Genomic DNA, 27,500 nt, shown 5'->3' with positions numbered 1-27,500 from the left:
ACTGCTCTGGTCTCTGGTGGTCCAGGTCTGTCTCACTACTGCTCTGGTCTCTGGTGGTCCAGGTCTGTCTCTGCACCACTGCTCTGGTCTCTAGTGGACCAGGTCTGTCTCTACACCAGTGCTCTGGTCTCTGGTGGTCCAGGTCTGTCTCTGCACCACTGCTCTGGTCTCTAGTGGACCAGGTCTGTCTCTACACCACTGCTCTGGTCTCTGGTGGTCCAGGTCTGTCTCTACACTACTGCTCTGGTCTCTGGTGGTCCAGGTCTGTCTCTACACCACTGCTCTGGTCTCTGGTGGTCCAGGTCTGTCTCTACACTACTGCTCTGGTCTCTGGTGGTCCAGGTCTGTCTCTGCACCACTGCTCTGGTCTCTAGTGGACCAGGTCTGTCTCTGCACCACTGCTCTGGTCTCTAGTGGACCAGGTCTGTCTCTGCACCACTGCTCTGGTCTCTAGTGGACCAGGTCTGTCTCTACACCACTGCTCTGGTCTCTGGTGGTCCAGGTCTGTCTCTACACCACTGCTCTGGTCTCTGGTGGTCCAGGTCTGTCTCTGCACCACTGCTCTGGTCTCTGGTGGTCCAGGTCTGTCTCTACACCACTGCTCTGGTCTCTGGTGGTCCAGGTCTGTCTCTACACCACTGCTCTGGTCTCTGGTGGTCCAGGTCTGTCTCTGCACTACTGCTCTGGTCTCTGGTGGTCCAGGTCTGTCTCTACACCACTGCTCTGGTCTCTGGTGGTCAGGGATCATTTTCAACTATTTACCTTACAATTGAATAATATTAAGCCCCAAGGTGGACTGGGGTCAGGGTGTAAGATAACACTATGGTAACCAGGTTACACACATGAACACACTAACCAATCAACACACACTATCCCAGTGGTCTAGTCTAATGTATTGTAGTTGGTATACTGGGCCTTTTGGGGGGCATATCAAAGTGTGGGGTCTGGGTGTCCTCCCCCAGGGTTATTTTGAGCACCAAATAATAACTTTATTTACAGACTCAAGGTCCAAATATAAAAGTACACACAACACACAGACAGAAGGGTACACCCAAACACAAAAAACATACAGACACACAAAAATATTGCACTTTTTGCTACGTTGTCAATGTAAATTCAATGTGAGTTTTATGAGTTGTTTCAGACTACTGCATTCTGATTTTGTGTATGTATGTATATATATGTATGTATAAATATATTTATACCTTGTTTCTGTATTTGCATTCTCGCAGATGGCTCACTGATTGACTTTGATTTTGGTATGGGCTAAAGGGAAGGGATTAGGTTTGTGGGAGTATTGTTAGTGAGTGCGTGTATATGAATGTTGTTATATCTAAATATTTGTTATTGTCTTGTGTTGTATTTACTTTAATGATGATTCTCCATCTTGATGTTGGTTTCTTTTGTATCTTAAAGGGCCCCCTCGAAAATGAGATGGTGCATCTCAAGGGGTTAATCTTGAAAATAAATATGTATGTATGTGTGTATGTACAATTTTATGCACCAATTTATGGTGGGAATACCTTTATTTATCCTATGAGAAGGAAAACACAGGTGATATTCAAAATATATCAACAACAATTGTGTAACAAGAGCAGACTATGTGCAGTAGGGCCCTCTGCAGGCACAGTTCCTGATGAGTCACAGCTTGAGCTTTCAGCTGTTGGTGCAACAGCAAAACATCCTGTTTTCCTCTGTGAGGATGTAACGGAGGATCTCCGCTCTCTCGGCTCTCATGGCTCCGTTTCTCTTCCTGTTGTTATTTCTCTCTGGAGCAGCTTCTGGTAAATATCAGCTTTGATTGATAAAAGATTTATGTAACGTTAGACATTAAATGTTTTATCGGGATGGGCGTAGCTACATTTCGTCTAATACATTTCTCCAAGAGCAGTTATTGACTGGGACACAAATAATACAGCTGATATAGTACTTGTACATGTTCTGTGTAGTTGGTGAACTCCAGTTAGTAGTCTGGAAATCTTGTTTTATTCTCTCTAAACATCAGATGAAGTGATTCTTCTCTCTAATGCAGATGATGCTGAACTAAGCCTCAGATCCGTCCAGGCGGACACTACATTAGTAGAAAGTAAACATCTTAATGGTTCATTCACACACTTGTCGCAGTGATGAAAACCCCTCTCCCTAGGAAAAATAAATTAGATTTAAATGGCACTTTCTGGAGAGTTTTGTGCAGTGGTGTAGTCTATATTTTTGCAGTGAGTATACTGGGATTTTCTCCTCCCAGCCTCATACTCGCCTGTCCCAGAGTGACGCACCGTGACGTTTCCATATACGAACTGTACACGGACAACAACAGACGTTTCAGTATTGATGGCGTTTATTTAAAGCCCTGGAAAAACAACACTCTAAGTTGAGACAGATTCAACTTTTTGAGAAACGCAACTGAACCTGAACACAACAGGACATCACACAAATGAGCCATTTAATAGACACCCCTACACTGCCATACAAAACCATGACTAATAATTAGCATCATCATACTATAGTTTTGTATCTATTAGTAATAACATCTGCTGAACAGGGCCTAAAATTACTCAAAAGTATTTAATAAACTGTTTACAATCGTCATCACTGTGGCTAACAAATACATAACATGCAGACGAAAGGAGAAAAAAGCTCCACTCTTTCTATTTTAGTTAATTATCTGACCATTGATAAGTAACATTACCATATAGTAATTTAACTGTGTAAAGTAATGCACATTTAAGATTTAAGAATTTACTCTAATTTGCATAGTCACTGACCCTATGACTTTCCATAGCTTATATCAGGTTTGCATGTGTGTGCTGATATTTACCTAATAACTTTCTGTCCCTCCACTCCAACCAAGGATGCCTGATTATAAACTCTCTAGCCTGACTTTCAGTCCACAATGCTGGCCACGAGTTCTCACTTCTCACCATCTCTCTCATCATCTCAAACAAGGAAATATAAACATTGTCTTCTGTTTACTGCTGTACTCAGACACAGGCACACAGAGAAACACACACACACACACACACAGGCACACACACAATATCATCTAAGCTATGATATGATACTGCTCTCACTTACCAGGTAACAACAGTAACGTTGCGGTAGACTTTTCAGGCTGGTTTTCTGTAACGGTAACGTTAACGATCGGGTCATCATGGTGTGTGGCAGCTGCAGTGTCACCTGACGCGGCAGGAGCTTCAGGGACGGACTTAGGGCCGTTACAGAGTCAACGCGTCGGTACGCATACGCGTCCACAAGGCTACGCATCGCTACGCTTCGGCCGCCATTGTGTGTCGATGCGTAGCCAAATGTGTCGTCCAAGTTTTTGATACGCAACGTGGTGGAGGCGACACTGCACGTATTGTACATTACCCAAAAATATTGAATCAACCTAGCTGAGGAAATTCATCAAACATAGGACTACTGAGTCACATTTTTCGGTACGCCCTCCTCAAGAGGCTGAAGTAGCCTACGGCAGGAGAGAGAGAGAGACCCAAATGTATTTATGTATTTTTAAAACCTGCTAAGCCATGTTTAAGTGACCTTTTATCAATGTATTGGTCAGTGCTACCCAGCACACTGCTGCTGGGGGAAACCCAATCTGATAAAAAGAAGTCAGCCAGCCAGCTGCTCCCTGACTGGCTCTCCGGGGGGGAAACACGCCAGCAGCTCGATTGGTTGGGGTTCTGATAGTGGTTAAGGTTAGGGTTAGGGGATTGGTCAGGGGCCAGGACCTGTACATGTAAGCATGGACGCCTGGCCAATAGTAGTAGTGAATGCTATTGAAGGGCGGGTCTTGGCGGGGGTCTGGCCTCCGGGGGTCTGGCTCTGCCGACCGAACCCCGCGGAGCACTCTGCTGCCCCCTGTTGTGTGGGCGGTGTATTGCATTTCACGCATCGCCCGTGAGGCTTGCGTCTACTTGCGTCCGCTGTTTAAACTACGAAACGGAGCGCGTCGCACACGTTGCTTGTTCGCGTTGAATATGTAACGGCCCTTATGAAAACACTGAAGTAGTGTTATTTGGGTCTGTTTACTACGGTGGCCGGGAAGTGCAATGCAACATTACTTACGGTATGTGGTACATTCCCTTTCCGTGAAGAATCTGTCATTTGTAAATTAGTTTCAGGACTGGTAAAAGTGTTTTGCACCTTGTTAATTGTTTTTATAAAATGTTATTTTGTTTTCCAAAATATAAATTTTTTTTCTAAAATGTTATTTTGTTTTCCAAAATATAAATTTGTTTTCTAAAATGTTATTTTGTTTTACAAAATATAAATTTGTTTTCTAAAATGTTATTTTGTTTTCCAAAATGTTACTTTGTTTTCTAAAATGTTAATTTGTTTTCCAAAATGTAAATTTGTCTCGAGCTTTGTAAAAGTGTTTCATTCTTTGTAATGTTGCATTGCACTTCCCAGCCACCGTAGTTTACGTTTCATATCTCGTTACTTTAAAACTTTGTTCAAACTTGCGAGAAAGTAAAGACATCACATCAGATCCAGGGCACGGCCATAGGAAGCCCCAAAGGTCCAAATGACAGCGCTTTACAACGCAGACGGGGTGAATTTATGAATGAAAGTGAGAAAGTTCTGTCATAAAACGATGTTTTTACGTATCGTCACGCTTTTCCTAGTGGGTATACCTGCGTATCACGTAGACCAGCAGTTCCCAACCTGGGGTCTGGGCACCCCCAGGGGGGGCGGCAAAGATCATAGGGGGGGGGCGCAAGTCTTTATCTGGTTTGAGGTTGAGGTAGAAAAAGAAATATTTGCACATATTAAACAAATTATGATAATACACTAGAATATATAATGTATACAAAAGTCTGTATGAAAACTATATATTTTGTTGTATCCTCGTTTTTCCTGACGCCACGGCATCACTATTTTATGAATGAAACATGGCGGAGAAACGTCAAAGTGCTGATAACTGCTCTGTATCAAAAAAGATGATAAACTTCAGTGTATCACTTGATGATAAACATTGTATTATCTTGTTATGATATAAGAAGTGACCCATACAATGGGCCAAACATAATGTGCCACATGAAGAGACAGACATGCAGCATATGACGGTAGCAACAGCTGACAAGATTTGGGTCTGTGGTGACCAGGTCCACCTCACACAAACTTCCTTCTCCCATTCTCTCTCTTTACTACCACACACACACACACACACACACACACACAGCACACACACACACACACACACACACACACACACACACACACACCAGGCAGAGGCGGGGGAGACTTGTTTAAATTATGACAAATATGCTATATATACATTAGATTTAGTATTTAGTTCATACCTTTTTTGGTGTATTTGTTGTCTGATTTTAACGCTATAAAGACTGTTGCCATGGTTGCATCCCCTCCCTTACCCCTCCTATAGTCTCTATGGCCACTGGGCCAGTGCGAATGCAAATGGAAAAAAAACTGTAGTTAGAAGAACTGCTTACAAGTGGACTTTTCCTAGAACTACGTTCCTGTAACTACTGGGTCGGAAAGTGGCTAGAGACACAGAAGAGAAAGAGAGGGGGGGGGGTATTCTTTATTATGTGTGTATGTTTCCTCTGTTGCACTAACATTACTGGCTGAGATGCTGACTGTGATCCACAGGGAACATTGAACCTCTATTAGTTTGGCTGAGATGACAGGAAGGACTGTGATTCCTTACTGCAGGACTAATAATTGAATATTATATAAATATCCCAATATAAAGATATTGAATAATTTTCTCTATATATGTTTGTAACATCTTAAAGAGATTCAAATTAATTAATTTTAAGCAAATGTGCAGACATGGTCAAATGTCCTATTAGAAAATGTTCTACTGATATATTTATCATAATATATATATACATTTATTTCAGTCTGACTCCTATCTATAAAATAATCTGCCAACATGTTTCCACGGCTCTGATTGGCTGCGTGAATGGTGCCATTTTTCACATCCCAGTCTTGTGAAGAGTTGACCTCGTGGTAATAAAGTCTCCTGTGATATCTCTGCAGTTGGGACAGATCAGTGAACGTCTCCATCAGGTGAGACTCTACAGAGACCTTCTGCAGGGACACACCTGGAGACAACTGTTGGAACAACATGACTTCTTATTATTAATAGTAGTTTATTATTGTTTTTCAGACCTGATGGTGATAACAGTGTACCCTGGAGATGATGTCATTCTACCATGTCGGGCTCCTGATTCCTCCATCTTAGCTGTAGAGTGGAGCAGACCTGACCTGAAGACACCAGAGTACGTGCTCTTCTACATTAATGGATATTTGCAGACAGACTACCAGCATCCATCCTTTAAGGACAGGGTGGAGCTGGTGGACAGAGATCTGAAGGACGGAGACGTGTCTTTAATTCTGAAGAATGTGAACATCAACGACGCTGGAACATACGAGTGTCGAGTTCTATCGGATGATTCAGGACATAAGAAGAGAGCAATCATGGACTCTGAGCCAATCAGAATCATCCGTCTGCAGGTTCCAGATCCAGCAGGTGAGTGAGTCTCTCTCAGTGAGTTTTTCTGAGTATCAGGTTGTAGCTGCAGTTTCTAACATCAGAGAGGATAAAAGCTGCTCCACTATCCACACATCTACTGACTCATATGTTTTATTATCTTCAGGTTCAAACAGTGGACACTCTGATGATGGAAACTCCTCTCCTGTAGGCCTCATCGTTGGACTGGCAGCAGGTGTTCTGGTTCTTGTAGCTGTTGTTGCAGTGGGTGGTATCCTGATGTATAAAAGACATAAGAACAAGAGATCAGAAAAACCTGCTGGTGATCATGATCCCGTCCGTGGATCTCAACCTTATCGTGGTGGAGGGGTACCTGATGAGTCTGAGAGCTCTGAGCTCTATAGGAGCTCCCATGATGAGTTGGTCCCAGACGAGGGTCAGACTGAGAGAGATTCAGTTCAGATTAACCCTAGCTTTAAAGAACCAGACCATTTACTCAAGGAAAAGTTGCTTGAACAAACTAAATGAGGCTACTTAATTGATAACTAAAATATGATGATGTTCAGGAGTAAGGTTTGAATTAAGGAGCCGTACAGAGATGTTCAGACAATATGAACTCAGACGCAGCACACAGAAAATGCTTTGCTCCTTTTACCTGCTCCAACCTTTAATTACTCTCTTATATGGAGGGAATTTGAAATGCTTGTTTTCTGCTCGGCCATATAAAAACTTGTGTTGCCTTCTAAGAATGTTATATTTTGAGCTAATGATTTAAAATTATCTAACATTGAATAGTTTAAACTGAGGAGTTGATGACATTGTGAATATTGTTGTTATTGTAATTATAAAATCATCTGATGCAGCTCAGAATATCTCAGGGGGCCATAGAGGACCAGTCTCTAAATAAGATCTTAACCTGGATTTATTATCTATGAAGTAGATTTACATGATGTTTGCCAAAGGAAATGTTATGAAAAGTGAATTATACAAAAGTGATGATCTTGAAAAGCAGTTGATAATTATTTCATATGAATCAATAGATGAAATAATAATGATCAGACGTGATGGAAGTTGATAACTCAGTTTTAATATTCAGATACCTTAATGCACTTTAAACTGTTTTATCATATGCTGATAAATACTTTTTATTTTTAATTTTTCTACATTTGGATTCTGGTTACTTATTCATTGTTGTGCATTTTTTATTCTTTGAACACAAATAAAGCTGCTCCAAATATCCTTAATATCTGCTTTTTATTAATTAAAGAACATCTGAACTGACTTACATTTGACTTTTATCTGAACTATCAAATATGGAGTCATTGTGTTTTATGTATTTAAAGTAAAAGGAGTTTGAGTGTTGTTCCCTAACCTCCCAGACTCTCTCCTCTCACAGCCCCCCAGGAATGAAATGATGAAACCAGTGTGAGAGAGTTTCTCTAAATCCTGGAGACATGTTGGACAAAGGTGTCTTCAGCTGAGACCAGAGACCCTCCATCAGATTCAGGTCTTAGTCTCTCAGGATCACATCCTCCCCCCCAGTCTCTGATCCTCCTCTACTCATTTACTACTACTTGAAAGACCAGTGACGAAGATTTGTCTTCTTTGTGAAGCAACAGACTGATAAGAGACTAATATGAATCAATGGAAGTTCTACCTGTGGTCAATGGAAGGCCAAAGAATATTCGTTTTTGGACTATGGGAAGTTATTTTGTTAGATGTCTCAATCAGTAGATTTGTTTCAAGTTCAAGTTGGCTCCTTGTGTTAAAGTTTTTATTATTTTTTATTTCATTTTATTTATATAGCACTAGTAAACACAACAGAAGTTGACCACTGTGCTTCACATAACAAGAGTCAGATAAGAAAATAGAATAAAACATCCTTCAGACAAGAAAAAGACATAGATAAAAAATAATAATTTAAAGAAATGCACGCTCCAAGAGATATAAAGAGATAAAGTTATGAATTATTTTGTCTTCTGCCAGAAACAATTAGGGGCCGGTGTGTGAGAGCTATTTGGGTTTATGTTTATTATTTGTTGCTGTTAAACCTCCCGCCACCAGGGGTAGCCGGGGCGCTGTCCATTTGGCTGGGACAGAGGTGATTTAATCAATGTCCAATTGGGCACAGGTGGTGGCAGGAGAAGGGAGCAAACTGTTTTTGACCATGCAACATGGTATGAGAAGGAAATTGGAATTAATGTGTTTGTGTTTTGATGTTTACACATACAAATGGACTCTATTGGAACTGCCTAAGTGTAAAATAAATTGCTTACTGGCGATGTTTGACATTGGCTCACATAGTGCACGCATCTTAAATAGTTTTTGAGTAGCAAAGGGTCCCTACACCTAATGCTTGACTTTAAAAAAGCAGAAATAAGCTATTAAGTTGAATAAAGCACGCAAAATTCAATGAAAGTAGTGTACTGATCCTTGATTTAACTTGAGAAGAGCGTTAAATGGAACCATCCATCTATTAATATGTTAAATGTGTTGAGGAGGAGCAGAGACTGGGGGAAGGATGTGATCCTGAGACTTGATCCGTTGTGGAGCAACTACGCTCCAACCGGAGCTGTTTGGACCAATCGGATCGTCAGGGGGCGGGCCTTATACGATGATGGACAGATGATCAACAGTAACGTAATCAACCACGTCACCAAAGAGAGCTTGGGTGGGGAGTCGGAAATCCCTTTATTTAGTTATGTGAAGAAAAGAACACAGATGACCATCCAAAATATATCAAAATATAATGTACAGTATGTTGTCTTGGGTCATTGGGCATGTTTAAGTGGATGTAAGTAAATCCTGGAGCTTTCTTAGTGAGTACACTGCGTATATACCTGCGTATCACGTAGACTACACCGCTGAGGAAAAGGGAGGGAGAGAGAGGGAGACAGATAGAGAGAGAGAGGGACAGAGACAGAGAGTCAGAGGGAGACAGAGAGAGAGAGAGAGACACTTACACTCTACATACCTCATCTATCGTTCTTTTTATTGTTCCCTTCTATTTATTAAGCTCATTTAATACTTTTTAACCTTCCTTTTTCTTTTTCTAGCAGACTATTTTCATTTTCACAACTGCCAGACAGCCAACCATTATATGAAGAAATGGGCTCCTCCTTCAGCTCCTCCTTCAGCTCCTCCCCTTAACAAAGGGAACAAGACAAACTAACAGCATGGTAAATATCTTCTAACACATTTCTCAAGAGCAGTTATTGACTGGGACACAAATACTACCGCTGATATTGTACTTGTATATGTTGTGGCGTCATCTGTGTTGGGGGCGCCGTGTCGCCCTTAGGTCTTGTTGAAGTTAAAAAGTTAAAACCCGGCTTATGTTTTGAAAACAATGTACTTGCTAGATCTAATCAAATAACTACACTGATTAGCATTGGTCTGGCTCACACCGTCTGTAGCTTCTAAAGAATTGATTAGGTCATGGCTGACATTTAGCATACTGTAGGAGACTCATTGTCCCCACAGGAAAGCTAACTGTTGAGCTAGCCGTGATTAGAACAAAGGAAATGCATATTACTGTGGGATCAACACTTCCATGATAATCAACCTTAGTCTGTGACAATTCCACAGGAATATAATTCGGAAACTGAGGTGATATCGGCACTTCAATCTGTGACCCCGCAAGAGGGAGCAATTGGAGTCCGCTGTTTACAGCGTATTGTTTGTCATGTCACATGACTGTTCTTCTGTAACTCCGCAAGGAGAAGCATGAGATCAGTCCGCTGTCAGCTGCAGTGTTTTATGTTTTATGTTTGATTGTGTTTTGTCTTGTCGTTTTCATGCAGTTTCATTAAACCTTTTGCTTAACTTTCAATTCGACCCCAGCCTCTCCTCCTTCCTCCAGAAATCAGAACGAACACGTCTTTTAGAGAATTCTTAACAAGAGGCAAGCAGCAAGGCAGGAGTGGTGAAATGTGGGCCTCAGGTGGCGTGGGACTGGTGGTGGGGAGGACCGAGGACAGGACTGGAGGTGAGGCTGGACGAGAGGACGGTCGAGATCTGCGAGGCCTGTGCTGACGCTCTACGGGCGTGCAGGAGGATGCTGTGCAGTGAGACGTGTGGTCGACAGCGGAACGGAAACCAGGAAGACGATCATACAACAAGGGATAGTCCTGCGCCACCCCCCACCACGGAGCGAGAGGGACCGGAATGACCGGACAGTAACATGGCCACAAGTGGAAGGAACACGGACGAGGAGGCAGTAACACTGAGCAGAAACAGACTGACGGAGAAGGGAGTGCGGCGAACGAGTGGGGGGTGCAGATCGGGACACATCGACAGAGGCCGAAGCAGCAGGAGGGATGTAGCCACCTGGATAACGGATTCAACGCCGGTGTACAGATAAGTAAAGGAAAGTCCTCTAGCTACCCACTCCGGGCGTGTGGAGAAGAACTGTCTTTTTTTGTGTATGCTTGACTAAGAGCTGTCTTTATCCCTCCCAGGGCCTCCAGTGTGGGTATCGCAACGCGGAGTTAGGGGAAGAGAAGCCCAGCCTATCCCCCGATGGAATCGGCCGCCCCTCTCGTGGGCTGCGTATGGAACGGACTATGACGCATAGACGTGGACATTGTGGCGGAAGCTCGGACTGACATCGGACTTTGTTTTTTATTACCTTTTTAAATCCAGATAACTGTTTTTATCTTTTCTTTTAACTAGTTCTTAAATAAAGTGTTATATTAATTATCAACGTGGTTTCGGGTCCATTGCTATCAGTGGAAACATTTGCTGGTATATTAGTTTAAATAGGAGACACTAGTGACACATACAATACAATGTTATTTAAAGTATCAAATCATAACAGAGTTATCTTGAGACACTTTACAGATAGAGTAGGTCTAGACCACACTCTATAATTTACAAAACTCCAACAATTACATTAATTCCCCCAAGAGCAAGCAGGCAGGATGCAGCAGGGAATCACAGACCGTAGCAGGTCCACAGTGACAGCTACACCCAAGATCCAGATCCAAGGCAATATTCTGGGCAAAGAAGAAACATAAGGACGCTAGGTTAGTAACAAGCATTTCTGGGACAGGATGCATACAAACGGAAAGAAAAGAGAGAGGAGAGAGCAGCTCATTGTTATAAGAAGGAAGGAACTTCTCCGGCAGTATAAAATAATAATAGAATTACTAAGAGAGGCAGGTTAAAGAGAGGAGCCTGGTCGGGCTAGAACTCTCCCCAACCGGATCGGGCTGTACTGGCCTGCCTCCCTCTACTTTTATTCTATTATTGATTATACGATAGATGAATCTGGTGACTATGAAGAGAAGCAGGTGGGCCGGGTTAGGCGGACGCTGCAACTCCTCCCTCCCTAACTATAAGCTTTATCAAAGAGGAGAGTTTTCAGTTTACTCTTATATGTGGTGACGGTGTCTGGCCCCCTGGACCCAGATTAGGAGCTTGTTTCCACAGGAGAGGAGCCTGGTAGCTGAAGGCTCTGGCTCCCATTTTACTTTTAGAGACTTTAGGAACCACTATAGTAGCTCTGAGTTCTGGGAGCGAAGTTAAACTCAGATAAAACTGAAGGTATTGATTGTACTTGGCCCCAAACACCTCCAAAGCTCCTTATCTGAACATAGCTCTGGATGAAATCGCCCTGGCCTCCAGCACCAGCGTAAGGAATCTTATTCGAGTTATCATTGATCAGAATATATCCTTTAACACCTACATAAACAAACTCCAAGAACCGCCTATACTAAAGGCACAACCTGTCTGAAAATGATGCAAAAGATTCAGTGTGAGGGCCCCTCCTACCTCTGTGTCAGCCTGATTTGAAGCACCTGGGCCCATTGCTCCACAGGGAATGAAAGCACAGCTTCTTAATTACCTGATTTATTGGCATTTTTGTGTCTCTTCCAAGTTTTTGCCATGACAAAGAGCCAGGTTTATGACACCATGCATTTGTCGACTATTGTAATTTCTTATTATCTGTTTTTTTTAAATCCTTCTCCTGACCTACAAAGCTCTTAATGGTCAGGCACCATCATATCTTACAGAGCGTGGGACTTCCCATAACTCAATTAAGCCAATCAGGGTAGATGTTACCTTTTCACCCCTGAGTGTTAAATTAATTCACACACGCATACATATATAACAAAGTCTACCATTTTAATAAAGAAAGATGATCTGATGATGCATACCTTGAACCCTTCATGTGCTGAGGCTTTGAGAAGAAAGAAAACATGATGTAATGCAGTCAGACAGCCAGCAGGAGGCAGCTTTCACCCTGTTCTCCAGAGGAGCATTTCACTGGAAAGTCTTTCATTTATGAGTGACAGTGTATCTGTTTCCTGTCAGATCAGCAGTTTGTCTGCAAGTAAACATGTTTCTGTGTTTCGTGGATCAGTTCCAACAAGTTATTCTGTCTGAATGCAAAACATGTCACATTTAGGTTCTTCTGCCACTGACACAACAATGATGCTGAACTGGTTCTAACAAGACAAATATATAAAACTAAAACACATCCACCCATTCAGACACACCTTGATGCATAATAAACTATCTAGTGTTAGAATATAGAAATAAAGATGATCTGAGAGCAGATTCCACCTGTGTTTAGTCCAAATGATCCACACAGAGAGTGAAGAGGAGACTAAAGTCAAAGGTCACAACTGCATACTTCAAATTTGAAGATTACAAATGACTAAAGTGAAGTAGCAAAATAAGTAATGAATGAATTCTTGAATGAATTCTATGAATTATTTATAACAGGTCAGAATCCGACAGGAAGTGTTTATTTCCTATGATGGCAAAGGAATGTCCCGCCCTTCTCTGCCTCTGACTGGCTAATACTTATTGCCTTTGTCATTGGGATTGGTTAAATTTAAGCATGAGGAGTGAGATTGGTTAGGGTTAGGGTAAGAATACCAGGGTAAGCCAATCAGAGACAGAGTAAGGCGGGACATGTCTTCACCATTCTAGGAAACACAAACTCTTACAGGAAGACAGAAACAGACATAAAGCTGAACACAGAGAGATCTACAACAACAGAAAGCCCAAACAGGCTGTAAGTGATGAGTTGTTAATACAAGTAGGCAACTCAAATACTGTCATTTACTCAGAGGGAAATACTCTGTACTTTTACACTCCAAAATGGCAGAGACTCTGAATGTGCGCAGATGTTGTAGTGATGACCCGATGGAGTGTCTCCTCCTATCATAATGACCTCATTGCCTGTTCCCTCCCTCACTTGATGTGTTTTTGTATGATGCTGCTTTAAAGTTGGTGGGTACCTTTGGTCTGCAAGCCGGTGCATGTGTGAGTGGGTGGATCACACTGGGTGGAGCACAGTGTGTTACAGGAAATCAGTCTGCCCTCTGTACAGGCTGCACAAAGACAAGCTGCAGCCCTCTCTGGGGACTTTGTTAGACCTGGGATTCAAGGGCAGCCTTCCAAAAGGCTCAACGTATGTTCATTCAGGTTATTAAAGATCACACATGTACACTAATGAAAAACAGAGAGGCCCATAGCCACTTTACAAGAGAAAGCTTGACAAAATCTACAGTATTGTTTGTTTCTATAGTTTTAACAGGCAGAAACACATCTGTCTATACTGCAGCAGGACAGTGGAATACCTGTGAGCAACAATACTGATATCAACACATGTTGTCTTCCCCTCCACACTGTGAACAGATCTGAACCTCTCCCCGGTCCACGTGGTCCTCTGCTGGACTCAGAGTGCTCCTGATGACTCTTCACCTCCATGTTGTTTCTGTCAACCAGCTGTCTACTGAGCATGTGCAGCTGACAGCTAAACAACATACAAACTTCCCTGCTACATTTGGTTTTTCACACGGAGACCTGTCCTTTTTAACTTAAATTGTTTATTGCCGATATGCTGCACACTGACTATTATCCTGCATACTTATTATTATTCCACCACATTTTTGTCCTGCTACTAGTCACGGAGCGTTGCCAACGCATGCACACACAATACATCAAAACGTGTGTAATGATCTATCTTTCTAAGATATTTGCCGCGCAGTTTTTACAAAATTGGCAAAAGAATTTCCCATAGACTTTAATGGGAAATGTTCAGGAAATCGCTTAACATCACTCAAAACAACCCGTCGTTGGGGCCATACTGTATTGGGAAACTTTAACGTAGAAAAATAATTAAAAGTTTAAACCGAAGACAAGACTTTGGCCTTTGTTGGGCTGAATGGGCATTCTGATATCAAGCACGGTTTCTACCAAATCACAGTTTATGTATCGTCCAGTTTTCAGACCGTTTCAGATTTTCCAATGAGTGTGTATGGGGACAGGATGTTGAGAGTTAAGGGGGGTGGGGGGGGAGCTGCAGTATGATTCTCTGAAATCTTTCCAAACAAATTGCTCTCTCCCCTACAGTTTTCACTCTTCATACATCATTGTTGGTCAAAATGTAGGAAATCTTGTGCCGGCCGCAGACATGTAACTATGGAGTCCACTGGATTTAAACTTTTGGCTCTGTTCATACCAACTGCCTATAGAAACAATGAAAACAAATATCAGGAAGGACGCAGACAATTCCCTGTTTGGTACCTGCTCTGTGTCACATATATTTCACACCACAAACATAAAAACCACATCAATGCGTTCACCAGACCTTTATCTTTCTTGTGATGATAATATTTTTGCCGTTTGGACCCACGGTTTTTGAATTACAGAACAAACTTAAGAGGTATAATTATTATTAAATGGACATTTGACCCTCCTCTACTTCTTCACTGTGGAAATCACCATAGCAACAAGTTCTGACACACACACCTCCTATCATGGAGACTCTTTACTGTTGGCGGTGTCAAACAGCAGATTTACTGTTAGCCAGTGTTATTCAGATGTGCACCAAGTAAATGTAAATGGACTGTTTTTATATAGCGCTTTTCTAGTCTTAACGACTACTCAAAGTGCTTTAACATAGAACAGGAACCATTCACCATTCACACGCTGTGGCTAAGGCTGCCGTACAAGGTGCCAGCATCGGGGGCAACTTGGGGTTCAGGGTCTTGCCCAAAGACACTACGGCATGGGGCTACAGGGCCAGGGATCGAACCACCAACCCTAGTAGTACCTAGTAGTAGGCACACTGTAAAAATTTCCTATTTTGTGGAATTTTCTATTCTTTCATTTCAGAGTACAATAAGACATTCAACTGCATGAATTTCAATAAAAACCTGGAAAAATTGTGGTGTTCTAAAACTTTTGACTGGTAGTGTACTAGAGCCCGACCGATATATCAGCGGGCTGATATTATCAGCCAACATTAGGCATTTTCCAAACTATCAGTATCTGCATTTATAATGGCCGATAAATGAATATTAAAAAAATTAAATGATAAATGGACAAAACCCCCTTTAACCATGTTTTGAGTGTTGGCGTTGCAGAGTCTGTCCACCAGAGGGCACTGTACAACCTCCCTGTTGTTTAACCCTTTAAGTTTCATATGTTAAATTTGTAGTTTTACACATTTTATTTATCAGAACTTTAATATATTTTGATGTTCTGTTGTGACAATAAAACAAACACATTCATTTTAAAACTGCATTATCATATTTTTTTGTGAGGACTCATAAATAACTACAAATAACTAATGTTAGGGAAATCTGTTTATGTTTTGTTACACGTTTCTGGATTTAAAAGAAAATATTTATTGGTCGATATATCAGAATATCAAGGTTTTAAATCACCAAATACTTGTATCAATACCAGCCTTAATACCGGCCTTTCTGAATGTGTCCTGCCTTCAGTCTCCGGGTGAGCTGGTCAAAATCTTTACGGCTTTCTATGTCATCAGCCGAGACGAGGTGGATAGGGGGCTAACTGCTATCGCTAGCATGCTATCGCTAGCATGCTATCGCTAGCTAGCTAGCTCAATCTCAATGGCAAAACACTGCTACAACACACACACACAAATTCACCCTAATCTACAAAATAAATTGTATAGAACTAGTTACATGTCCCTGTTCTGCAGGTATTCCCCGTAAAGTTGGAAGTGTGTCCTCGTTTAGAAGAAGTCTCCCGACTAATCCTGCCTTGTTGGAGAAACAGCTAGCTAGCTCATGTAGTCCATACCTAGCTACTGAGAGCATGCGACTCCCAACAAAGATGGAACAGAATTGCGATGCCTCACTCTGTAGCTAAAAACAGAGCTCAACACACAGGGTGAAAGGAGGAGCTGCAGCAATGTGCAGTGCAACAAAAAGATGTTTTTTTAAGAAAATTAAATCATGTAAACCTATTCTGGTACAACCTCTAAATACAATTATGAACCTGAAAATGAGCATAATATGGGCGCTAAAAAATCCTTTATCAGTCGGGCTCTATTACGTACATAACTAAACTTACAATAAGTTAATTGTTGACCTTTGGTTTTACACAGTACACAAACAGCAGACTCCTGGGTGAGAGTCTTGTGGTTGTTTATCCATCCCAGGCTCCCAGGAAGTGCGCCGGGCTTTGAAGCTAATTTGACACATGGGCCAAATGGTGGAAATACCAAGAATCCCAACAATGAGCTATCAGAGAGAGTAAGGTGGGATATACCTTCGCCATCCTAGAAAAACACAAATTCTCTGGTTAACAGTTAATGGACCTCTAAGTAAACCTGGCCTCTGAGACTGAGAGGGAGGCCAGTTTTATGACAGGAAATACACCACAGAGAGTCAGCTGTACAGCTAACCAAGCTTGTGACACTTTGATGAGGCCTTTCAAAACTAGGTCAAGAGTTTAACTTCACCATGTAAATGCAAGAGCACTTCTAGCATTTCTAGAAGAAAAATGGCCTATTCGTAAAATAACAGCTGATATACGATAACTATTAGCCACTATGCTAGCCATCCACAGATACAGTTAAGCTAATGGAGTCACTGTGCCTTCCACATGTATGTTTGACATTAAAACATGATGATATATGAATATGTAAATAGTAGCTTAGTATTGCAGGGCACCATAAAAGGTTACACTACATGTTATGGTAGGTCTAGTTTAATATAAAACTCCATACAGTATATGTAGGTGGGGGGGGGTCCTGCTCGTGTCTCTTTCAGGTTAGGGGTCCTTGGCCTAAAACACACTGAGGACCCCCCCTGAGCTGGATGATACTGAGATTCTGATAACAGCTGTTCACTGCCTGTTATTGTGTTCATTTTGAGGTGTTCTGTTTCAAAGGCTATACGTTTGTTTTTACCAAATATATTTCTGACCTGTGAATATAAAATAAAAAAAACTACTTCCTGAAAACATCATCAGTGACACACGTGACGAGGAAGTTTCTGGTTAGACGTTAATGTCCGGATATGTTACTCACCACCGAGGTTTCTCCCTAAAAGAGAGCTTTTCCTCGCCACTGTCACACTGAATGCTTGCTCTTGGGGGAATTACTAGAATTGTTGGGTCTTTGTAAATTACAGTGTAGTCTAGACCTACTCTATCTGTAAAGTGTCTCAAGATAACTCTTTTATATGTTTTAATACTGTAACTAAAATGTAATTAAATTAAAATTGATCTGATCTCATATGACCAACATATCAAATGGAGGAATCATGTCTGCAGCTGCTGCTGGGTAAGTTCAACTTAATGTTTCAGGGTTTGTCAGTTAAAATAACATGAATTTAGAAGATTAAAGGCTTGAAATTGTGCTGGTTGGTAAAACAATGCAAATTAGCAACCCAGTCTCACATCAGTTCGTGAAATGTTCACGTAATTGAATCTATTGATTCGTGTACACGGACAAGTTGATCTTGTTTTTTTTTGGTGAGATCGGCACGTTTTTTAAACTAATGTATTTCAATCTTTCATGATCACAGCACGTTTCTGTCTGCCAGTCGGCTGCAGCAGAGAAGCTGGATACAGCTTTGCTATTATTGGTATTTTTAGCCCAATAACCTCTATTTTAATCAACATTTATTCACCAGATCTTATCACGGTTTATATGTATTTCTGTTAATGTTATTATTTCGGTCTTATTGCCAGGAAAGCTGGATTGCTTTGTTATTTATTGATATTTTTAAAACTACTAAAACACTACATCTATCAACATTTATTTAGATGTTATATGGTATTCATTTCTTTATTTTAGTAATATTATTTCGATCTTATTACGGGTGAAATATTACGACAAGACAGAACACTACGATATGGGTCAAGCGTGACATTACGAATCCCACTATGGCCGTGGCGATTGGTTGGGGTTAGGCATTTGAGCTTGAATAGTTAAGGTTAGGATAGCCGATTGGACATTACATGACATTACATGTCATTTAGCTGGAACTTTTATCCAAAGAGACTTCCAGTTAAGTGCTTTCAACCCTGGAGGTGTAAACTCCAGACAACAAGTAGTAAGAGCAAGTCCATTAGCTTTAAATAAGCTAAACTACAAAGAGACATGGTTCAAGATTTCTTTTTTTTTTTATGTTTATCCGGGGTGTAGTCAGAAGAGATGTGTTTTTAGCCTTCGGCGGAAGCTGTGAGGGGGCAGCAAGCAGGTTGGCTGATGCAGATCGGAGTGGAGGAGGGGGGTTGGGGTGTAGGGTTTGACCAGGATGGTCAGGGGGTAGGACCTGTACAAATGGGGTTACGTTTCCCTGAGTAAGCACGGACACCTGGCCAACAAATGCTTTGATGGGCGGGTCTTGGCGTGGCCATAGTGGGATTTGTAATATCGCGAGCGGGGCGCATTCTAAGCCCATATCCCACAATGAATATTTATGAGTCTTCCTCTACCATCCTGCAAAAAAGATTTCGCGTGCAGACAGGGAGAGACCAAGCGCTGCTGACTGACATAAAAAGCCTCACTAACTGAGGCTGAGTTAGTATTCAGGGCGGGAAAGTCGCCACAGACAGTCAGACTGTTTTACTAAAGCAGCAAATACAAGCACTTCATCAGTGGGTCATATACTCAATCACTGATGTTTTAACTCACTTTTTGATAGATTGGTACTTTCTACACTGTTAACTAGATGAAAAACTTATGGACAATAACTTTAAACGCTGTATTCTTAATTAAAATAGAAATTAAATTGTTAATAATTCCTGTTTTTAAAAGTGCCTTTATAAATTCATTATAAATGCTGTTAATTTAAAAGAGGGGAGCAGAGGAGAGTTGCTGTCAGCTCCTGCCTGCCCCTCTGTGCAATCTGTCTCACTCGTTACTGTCACATCTTGTCCCGGTCAAGTTTCTGTGTTTAGTTGGTTTCATGTTTTCTGTTGGTTTTCCATTTCCTGTTTTATTTTGAAGGTTCTCTGTTCTCCCTTGTGCTGTCTTGTGTTTCCCTCCTGTTTGATTGTGCTGCCCCGCCCTGATTTGTTCCACTTGTTTGTATCACCTGTCCCTCATTACCCTGTGTATTTAGTCTCTCTGTTTCCCTTGTCTGTGGTTAGTGTGGGTCATGTCGTGTTGTGTGCTGCCTGAAGTGTTTCCTGGCTTGAATAAATCTCTATTTAAACTGCATTTGGGTCCAAACCTTCCCTCCACCCTGACAGTTACTGTCTATCTATGGTCTCACCGTGAGGCAAAAGTAGTAGACACGGATAAAGCTCACTCCTGTAGCCAATCGTGCTTTAAAATGAAGTCAAGACCTCCTAGCTCATTAACATATGGACACAGAAATACAGAAATAAATAAATGTAGGTGGTAAAATGTAGAAATACATTTAAAGCATTAAGTAGTTTATTTATTGTTTTATGTATTATTCTATTAATTTAGTTATACATTTATTTCAACATTTATTTATTTATTCATGTATTTGTTTATTCCTGCATTTATTTATATATTTATTTATGCATTAATTGATTTATTGAGATTAAGTCATGTTCCGTCCGTCATAATTTTGAGATTTAACTTTGAAAGACTTTTTATGGTTTCTCTATTACATAATGGATTAATTAATACATTTGAAAACCAATTTAATAATTCCTGTTTTAATATACAAATATAATTAAATAATTATATTAATTTCAATTTCCAAGACCATGGAGGTCCTCTATCAAGTTTGAGAATAGAATGAAAAACATTGAATGCATATTTCAATATTTTTTTCTAATATCAATACTGTCTGTTTTTCTGTGTTGATGTCTTGTTTCACATTAAAGCTCAAACTAACCTGAGGTTGATTTCTCTTTAGTTCTGACTTCACTGCTGACCAGCCCAACATACCAAGGTCAGTAAACTCCTTCTGTCACATCTGGTAGACAAGACAATGGTTGAGGAGGGAGAGTTTATGAATACATTAAAACTCTAAATGCAGTTTTGATAGCCGCAGTGCGTATAGACTGGAGAGGGAAGATAAAATAATTTTTTTTGAATTTGTAACGTATTCCGTTACATTACTCAATCTAAGTGATGTATTCTGAATACTTGGATTACTTCCACATTGAATTGCGTTTTATAAGTGTAGGAATGTGGCCATCCCAAACAGGCCTATAATGGTGTGTTCTTCTGTTCCAACTGGCTGAATGTGTACCTGGACAAGCAGATAGATTGTTGTATTTGTAGTCCAGAATTGCACACTACAAAAATGTAACCGCAGTCTAAGCTACCCCAAGCTAATTTTAGCTAACGTTAGCTAGCATGTCAAACGGGCTAGTCACTCTTTAAACGGCTCTGGAGCTAGTAAATCAGCATGTAGGAGAATGAAAAGTCACACGTCAACATTAAAATAGCAAGGTGACCAGTAGCAGCAGACCATAGGCAGGCTGGGGGAACTCATATAAATGTAAAAAAACCTCATGAAGTGACATTTACATGCCATGGGACCTTTAATTCATTCACAGAGTGAATAAACTCATGAAACAGAGAAGTATCGTCATGTAATCCATTGATTTTAACAATGTAACTGTATTCTAAATACCAACTATTTAAATTGTAACTGTATCAGAATACAGTTACTCAAAATTTGTAACGCTGTTACTCCCCAACACTGAGGATAGGTAATAAGATGGTGATGTCAGGAGGATTATTGAGCCAAAGTATTAATAAACAGGTTACAGAAACTTAAAAAAGTAAGACACATGCAGAAAGATGTAGATATTCTGCTGTGTCTAATATCAACTTTGAGAGTTCAATTTGAAAACATACAGAAATAGTTTGTTAGCTCACCGACTGAATTACAGAGGAGAGGATTCAGCAGTGAGCAGACAGTAACAAAAGCAGGAATATGAGGAATGTGGCAAAATAAGCCTTAAAATGAAAATCATCTTCTATAACTGCATCTTTCTTCCCTCCTCCCTCCAGCCTCTCTGACTGTGAGTCCCAGCAGCTCTCAGATGTTTAAAGGACAGTCTGTCTCTCTGAGCTGTGAGGAGGACGACAGCTCTGCTGGATGGACTCTGAGGAGGAACACAACCAGAGACACCAGGACTCAGTGTGGAGATGGCTGGGGAAGACCTGCTGGTTCTAATTCTTCCTGTAACATCAGCTACATGCGCCCAAAGGACAGTGGAGTTTACTGGTGTGAGTCCAGAGAGGGAGCAACCAGTAACAGCATCACCATCACTGTCCCTGGTAAGATCAGACTGTGGAGTCAGTATTGATGAAGCTGTGTGTGAATGGATGACATGCTGTAGTTTGTCTCTGTGTTGAGGTGGACCAGTGATCCTGCAGAGTCCTGTCCTCCCTGTGATGGAGGGAGAAGACCTCACTCTGACCTGTAGAACAAAGAACTCCTCCAACCTCCCAGCTGGTTTCTATAAAGATGGCTCCTTCATCAGGACTGAGCCTGCAGGTCACATGACCATCCACCATGTTTCCAGGTCTGATGAAGGCCTCTACAAGTGTCTCATCAGCAGTTTTGGAGAGTCTCCACCCAGCTGGGTCTCTGTCACAGGTGTGGAGGTTAAAGGTCATTATTCATCTTTCACACCTACAGTTCAGTAGACTCTGTGATTCAGGGGCCTCATTTTTTATTTGGTTCTGTTTGTGTTTACATTACACTTTGTCATGTGTACCAACCCTGGTCTTTGAGATGATGATGATGATGATGATGATGATGATGATGATGATGATGATGATGATGATGATGATGATGCTGATGATGATGTGTGGTCATTGTAGGTTAAGGATCTGAAAGTTATCGTCACTTGAATCATTTATACGTCTGTAAATTGTGCACAAGCTGGAAACTTCAGGCTAGTTAATGCATTGATTTGACACTTCCTGTGTGTGTCTGATTGCGTTCTCACATGAAGTGACCTCCGTATTCATCGACCAGAGTTTGTGTTATTTGGTCTGGACCAGAGTTTAAATGAGCTTTCACACCGCCCCAAACCACCGGGCGTATCCAAGGAAACGCTCCAGCGTTGGGTTAACACGGTGTGGAAGCAGCCTAACACACCGTCTGATAGTAGATATCTCTTCCTCTAACTAGACCGAGGGAACTCACTCAGTTACAAACATGATACACAACATGGAAGTTAGAAGTCTAAAGCTTCACATAAAAAAGGAGGAACAGTGATGTAGCTGAACGTGTTATCTACTTACTTTGATTTCTATACTTTTAACCCTTGTGTTTCTTTTTACTTTTTCCAAAGTTTTAAATTGTTACATTTTTCTTCTACACATTTTCAGCGCTTATTTCTACGTCCCATATTTTCTGATATAAAACAAAAATTGAAAACGGGTCAATTTGACCCGAAGTCAACACAAGGCAAATCAAGGCAAACAACAAATCGTTTTTTGTTAATTTTAGAGAAACCCATGACTACAAGTCCTCCTACAACCTCCAATACCTCTGGCTTCACCACTTCTTCCCCTCCCCCCGGCTCCTCTCCTCCTCCCCCAGGCTCCTCTCCTCCTCCCTCCGGCTCCTCTCCTCCTCCCCTTGTGTTGTGGTCCATTGTTTCAGTCGGTGTCCCGGTTCTCCTGGTTCTCCTGGTTCTCCTGGTTCTCCTGGTTCTCCTGGTTCTCCCGGTTCTCCTGGTGAGACGATGCCTCCGTAGCATCTGTAGCAAACCTAAAGGTTAGTCTCAATAAGACTCATATTGCGCTGCAGTTCAAAATCTAAATTTACTGTTGATATTTTCAATTTCAGAATTGGAGTGAAGTGTTTCAAGTCAAACGTCTCTTAGGATTCTCATGAATCACTTTTCTGTTGTTGACAAACCATCGTCACCACGAGGGCCCTTTAGCAGGCTCCGGAGCTTTTGATCGAATCACATAATCTTCCTCATGTTTCCATCTTTACGGACGTCTCTTTAATGGATAAACTGATTGAAATTGATGTTAACTTTGGTTCATTTCAGCTGCTCAAGCTGAGGCTGGAGATGATGACATCACAAACAATGATGTCACAATATCGAGACGGAGCAGAGGTAAAGATGTTTTTATTGATTTTCAGGAGAAAACCGTGTGAGTTCTTGTTTTAATGTCCCGAGAGGACGTTTTGGGAAAAGGGCATTTTATAAATTAGGGATATTTTAACAGTCACACTGTGAGGTCTATTTTAGTAGATGATAGGTGATGGGTGTGTTGAGCTTGTCATGAGAGGCCGGGTGTTTGGTACCCTGTGGTTAACACCTCTAACAGCTCTAACAGCTCTAACAGCTCTGTGGTCGTCCAGTTTCCTGTTTCTCATAGCAACCCTTCAGCTGAGTGGGGGTCTGTTCACGCTTCACTGCAGGACACTGGACAAAACAAAGATCATATCAATAAGCTATAAATTTGCAGATGTACATATCTCTATCTATCTATGATCATTTACAATAGATCTAAAGTAATGGAATATGTTCATGTAAACAGTAAAATGCCGTTGTTAAAGGAACACGCCAACTTATTCCCCGTATCCCCCAGAGTTAGAAAAGTCCATACATACCCTTCTCATCTCTGTGCGTGTCCTAACTCTGTCTGATGCCCCCCCTCCCCCTCCCATGACTAGCCTAGCTTAGCACAGATCATGGAGATAACCGGCTCCATCTAGCCTAGCTTAGCACAGATCCTGGAGGTAACCGGCTCCATCTAGCCTAGCTTAGCACAGATCATGGAGGTAACCGGCTCCATCTAGCCTAGCTTAGCACAGATCCTGGAGGTAACCGGCTCCATCTAGCCTAGCTTAGCACAGATCATGGAGATAACCGGCTCCATCTAGCCTAGCTTAGCACAGATCCTGGAGGTAACCGGCTCCATCTAGCCTACTGCTCCCAATAAGTGACAAAATAACGCCAACATGTTCCTATTTACATGTTGTGATTTGTAGAGTCACAGCGTGTACAATTAACAAGGTCACATGACCCACGGCCATCTTCTAACCGTATACATACTGGGAACTATATTCTCAGAAGGCGAAGCACTGCTACTGCTGCTACTTGGGCGGAGTGATTAGCGCAACACCTGAAAAGCACCGTGTTATGTTACTGCTGATGAAGAGCCAACATTTCCTGATTTTTCCATTTCATAATAAAAGCATTCAAATGAGAAAATAACGTGGGGGCTTTTATTGTGAAGAATGTATAGGAAATGAAACCATTTCACAGCTGATGATTTGAGTTTGCCAGCTTTCTCCGTATTATAAACAAGGCTGTGTAACTCTGGCAATAGAAGACTCATAAATAACGAAAGGATATGACATAATGGCAGGAAGGTCTGGAGTAATATCCTTCATATTGGTGAATTCTGGGACATTTTACTAAAAATAACGTTACTGTATACCGGTGGCTTGCTTTTCCAATGAACAGCGCTGCAAAGAGCTCTCAAGAGCAGCAGCACAGTAACACAAACACAGACCAATAACAGTATGATATTAATATCCAAAACACACAATTTAGTGGTTTCTGGCATGAGAAATACTTTGGGTAGTTCTGCTCACAGTTGAGTAGGCGGCCCTAATGTGGCCCGGGACACATTTTCTGCTCTCATCGTGTAAAATACGGACACTTGGTCAGGTGCCTTTTTGTGTTGTTATTGACGCTAAAAGTCTCCTTTAGCATCATATCTTAACGTGCTTTATCTAAACGCAGCTGGGTCGGGACTATTGGCGTCACTTTTTGAAGCAGTTAGGTTAACGAAAAAAAATGGAGTGGGTGGGCTTATAAATGACACGTTTCCATGACAGTTGGGGAGGTAAAGAAGAACGGGACAGTTGGGTTTAGGTAAAGAAGAACGGGACAGTTGGGTTTAGATAAAGAAGAACGGACAGTTGGGTTTAGATAAAGAAGAACAGGACAGTTTAGGGTTTAGACAGTAAAGTAAAGAACAGGACAGTTGGGTTTAGGTAAAGAAGAACAGGACAGTTGGGTTTAGATAGAAAGAAGAACGGGACAGTTGGGTTTAGATAAAGAAGAACGGGACAGTTGGGTTTAGGTAAAGAAGAACGGGACAGTTGGGTTTAGGTAAAGAAGAACGGGACAGTTGGGTTTTGGGTTGGGTTTAGATAAAGAAGAACAGGACAGTTGGGTTTAGATAAAGAAGAACAGGACAGTTGGGTTTAGATAAAGAAGAACAGGACAGTTGGGTTTAGATAAAGAAGAACAGGACAGTTGGGTTTTAAAGAAGAACGGGACAGTTGGGTTTAGATAAAGAAGAACGGGACAGTTGGGTTTAGATAAAGAAGAACAGGACAGTTGGGTTTAGATAAAGAAGAACGGGACAGTTGGTTTTAGATAAAGAAGACAGTTGGGACAGATAAAGAAGAACGGGACAGTTGGGTTTAGATAAAAAGAAGAACGGGACAGTTGGGTTTAGATAAAGAAGAACGGGACAGTTGGGTTTAGATAAAGAAGACAGGACAGTTGGGTTTAGATAAAGAAGGGTTTGGGTTTAGATAAAGAAGAACAGGACAGTTGGGTTTAGATAAAGAAGAACGGGACAGTTGGGTTTAGATAAATAAACGGGAAGATAAAGAAGAACAGGACAGTTGGGTTTAGATAAAGAAGAACAGGACAGTTGGGTTTAGATAAAGAAGAACAGGACAGTTGGGTTTAGATAAAGAAGAAACGGGACAGTTGGGTTTAGATAAAGAAGAACAGGACAGTTGGGTTTAGATAAAGAAGAACGGGACAGTTGGGTTTAGGTAAAGAAGAACAGGACAGTTGGGTTTAGATAAAGTAGAACAGGACAGTTGGGTTTAGATAAAGAAGAACGGGACAGTTGGGTTTAGATAAAGAAGAACGGGACAGTTAAAGAAGAACGGGGGTTTAGATAAAGAAGAACGGGACAGTTGGGTTTAGATAAAGAAGAACGGGACAGTTGGGTTTAGATAAAGAAGAACGGGACAGTTGGGTTTAGATAAAGAAGAACGGGACAGTTGGGTTTAGGTAAAGAAGAACAGGACAGTTGGGTTTAGATAAAGAAGAACGGGACAGTTGGGTTTAGGTAAAGAAGAACGGACAGTTGGGTTTAGGGACAGTTGGGTTTAGGTAAAGAAGAACAGGACAGTTGGGTTTAGGTAAAGAAGAAGGGACAGTTGGGTTTTAGTTGGGGATAAAGAAGAACGGGACAGTTGGGTTTAGATAAAGAAGAACGGGACAGTTGGGTTTAGGGGTTTAATGTGACAGTTGGGTTTAGGTAAAGAAGAACGGGACGGTTGGGTTTAGATAAAGAAGAACGGGACGGTTGGGTTTAGATAAAGAAGAACGGGACGGTTGGGTTTAGGTAATGTGACACACGGGACATGATCCCCAGTCTCCTGGGTGAAAGTCCGGTGCGTTCTACACACATGCAGAAGTTTTTTTTTTGCGTCATATCTGACGCTGACAGCCACTGCCCAAACATCCGGACAGATTGGGCCCAGGACACATTTTCTGTTCTCATTGACACATGCTTCCTAAACCGCCTCCAAACATGTTTTTTAAATTCTGATCTCAGTGCCCCCCGAGTGTTTTCAGCTGTACTTAGAGCTGTCCTCTTGTGATCTGATCACTCAGGTCTGATCTTAAAGCCAGTTGGTAACGGGGTGCAAGAGGCATAAATCTCTCGCTCAAGCTGTCAAGTTTGTGTTAGGCAAATATATTGATGGCGCCATAACAAAGACTAGTTCAGTCTCTCTGGGAGATAGGCACATCTTTACATTATTTCAAGTGTTAATAACCAAGTGTTGTTTGTGCGACA

The 27,500-nt window shown here is 41.4% G+C and overlaps 2 protein-coding genes across 2 annotated transcripts in view; one reads left to right on the top strand and one right to left on the bottom strand.

Moving 5' to 3' along the window:
• The window catches only part of LOC114546121 (atrial natriuretic peptide receptor 1), a 39,284-nt gene extending 35,785 nt beyond the window's left edge, over positions 1 to 3,499 (bottom strand). The window contains exon 1 of the mRNA XM_028564785.1: positions 3,076 to 3,499. Coding sequence (XP_028420586.1) covers positions 3,076 to 3,366 — 291 coding nt within the window. The 5' untranslated portion in view covers positions 3,367 to 3,499. The remainder of the gene's footprint in view (positions 1 to 3,075) is intronic.
• The window catches only part of LOC114546120 (low affinity immunoglobulin gamma Fc region receptor II-like), a 1,096,214-nt gene extending 1,072,791 nt beyond the window's left edge, over positions 1 to 23,423 (top strand). The window contains exons 2-4 of the mRNA XM_028564784.1: positions 21,696 to 21,965; positions 22,045 to 22,287; positions 23,242 to 23,423. Coding sequence (XP_028420585.1) covers positions 21,728 to 21,965; positions 22,045 to 22,287; positions 23,242 to 23,423 — 663 coding nt within the window. The 5' untranslated portion in view covers positions 21,696 to 21,727. The remainder of the gene's footprint in view (positions 1 to 21,695; positions 21,966 to 22,044; positions 22,288 to 23,241) is intronic.
• Positions 23,424 to 27,500: the final 4,077 nt, after the last annotated feature.

The sequence above is a fragment of the Perca flavescens genome, chromosome 19, assembly GCF_004354835.1.
Source record: "Perca flavescens isolate YP-PL-M2 chromosome 19, PFLA_1.0, whole genome shotgun sequence".
Taxonomy (NCBI): domain Eukaryota; kingdom Metazoa; phylum Chordata; class Actinopteri; order Perciformes; family Percidae; genus Perca; species Perca flavescens.
The sequence above is the reverse complement of the archived record's forward strand: the minus strand, read 5'-3'. Positions and strand labels throughout refer to the sequence as shown.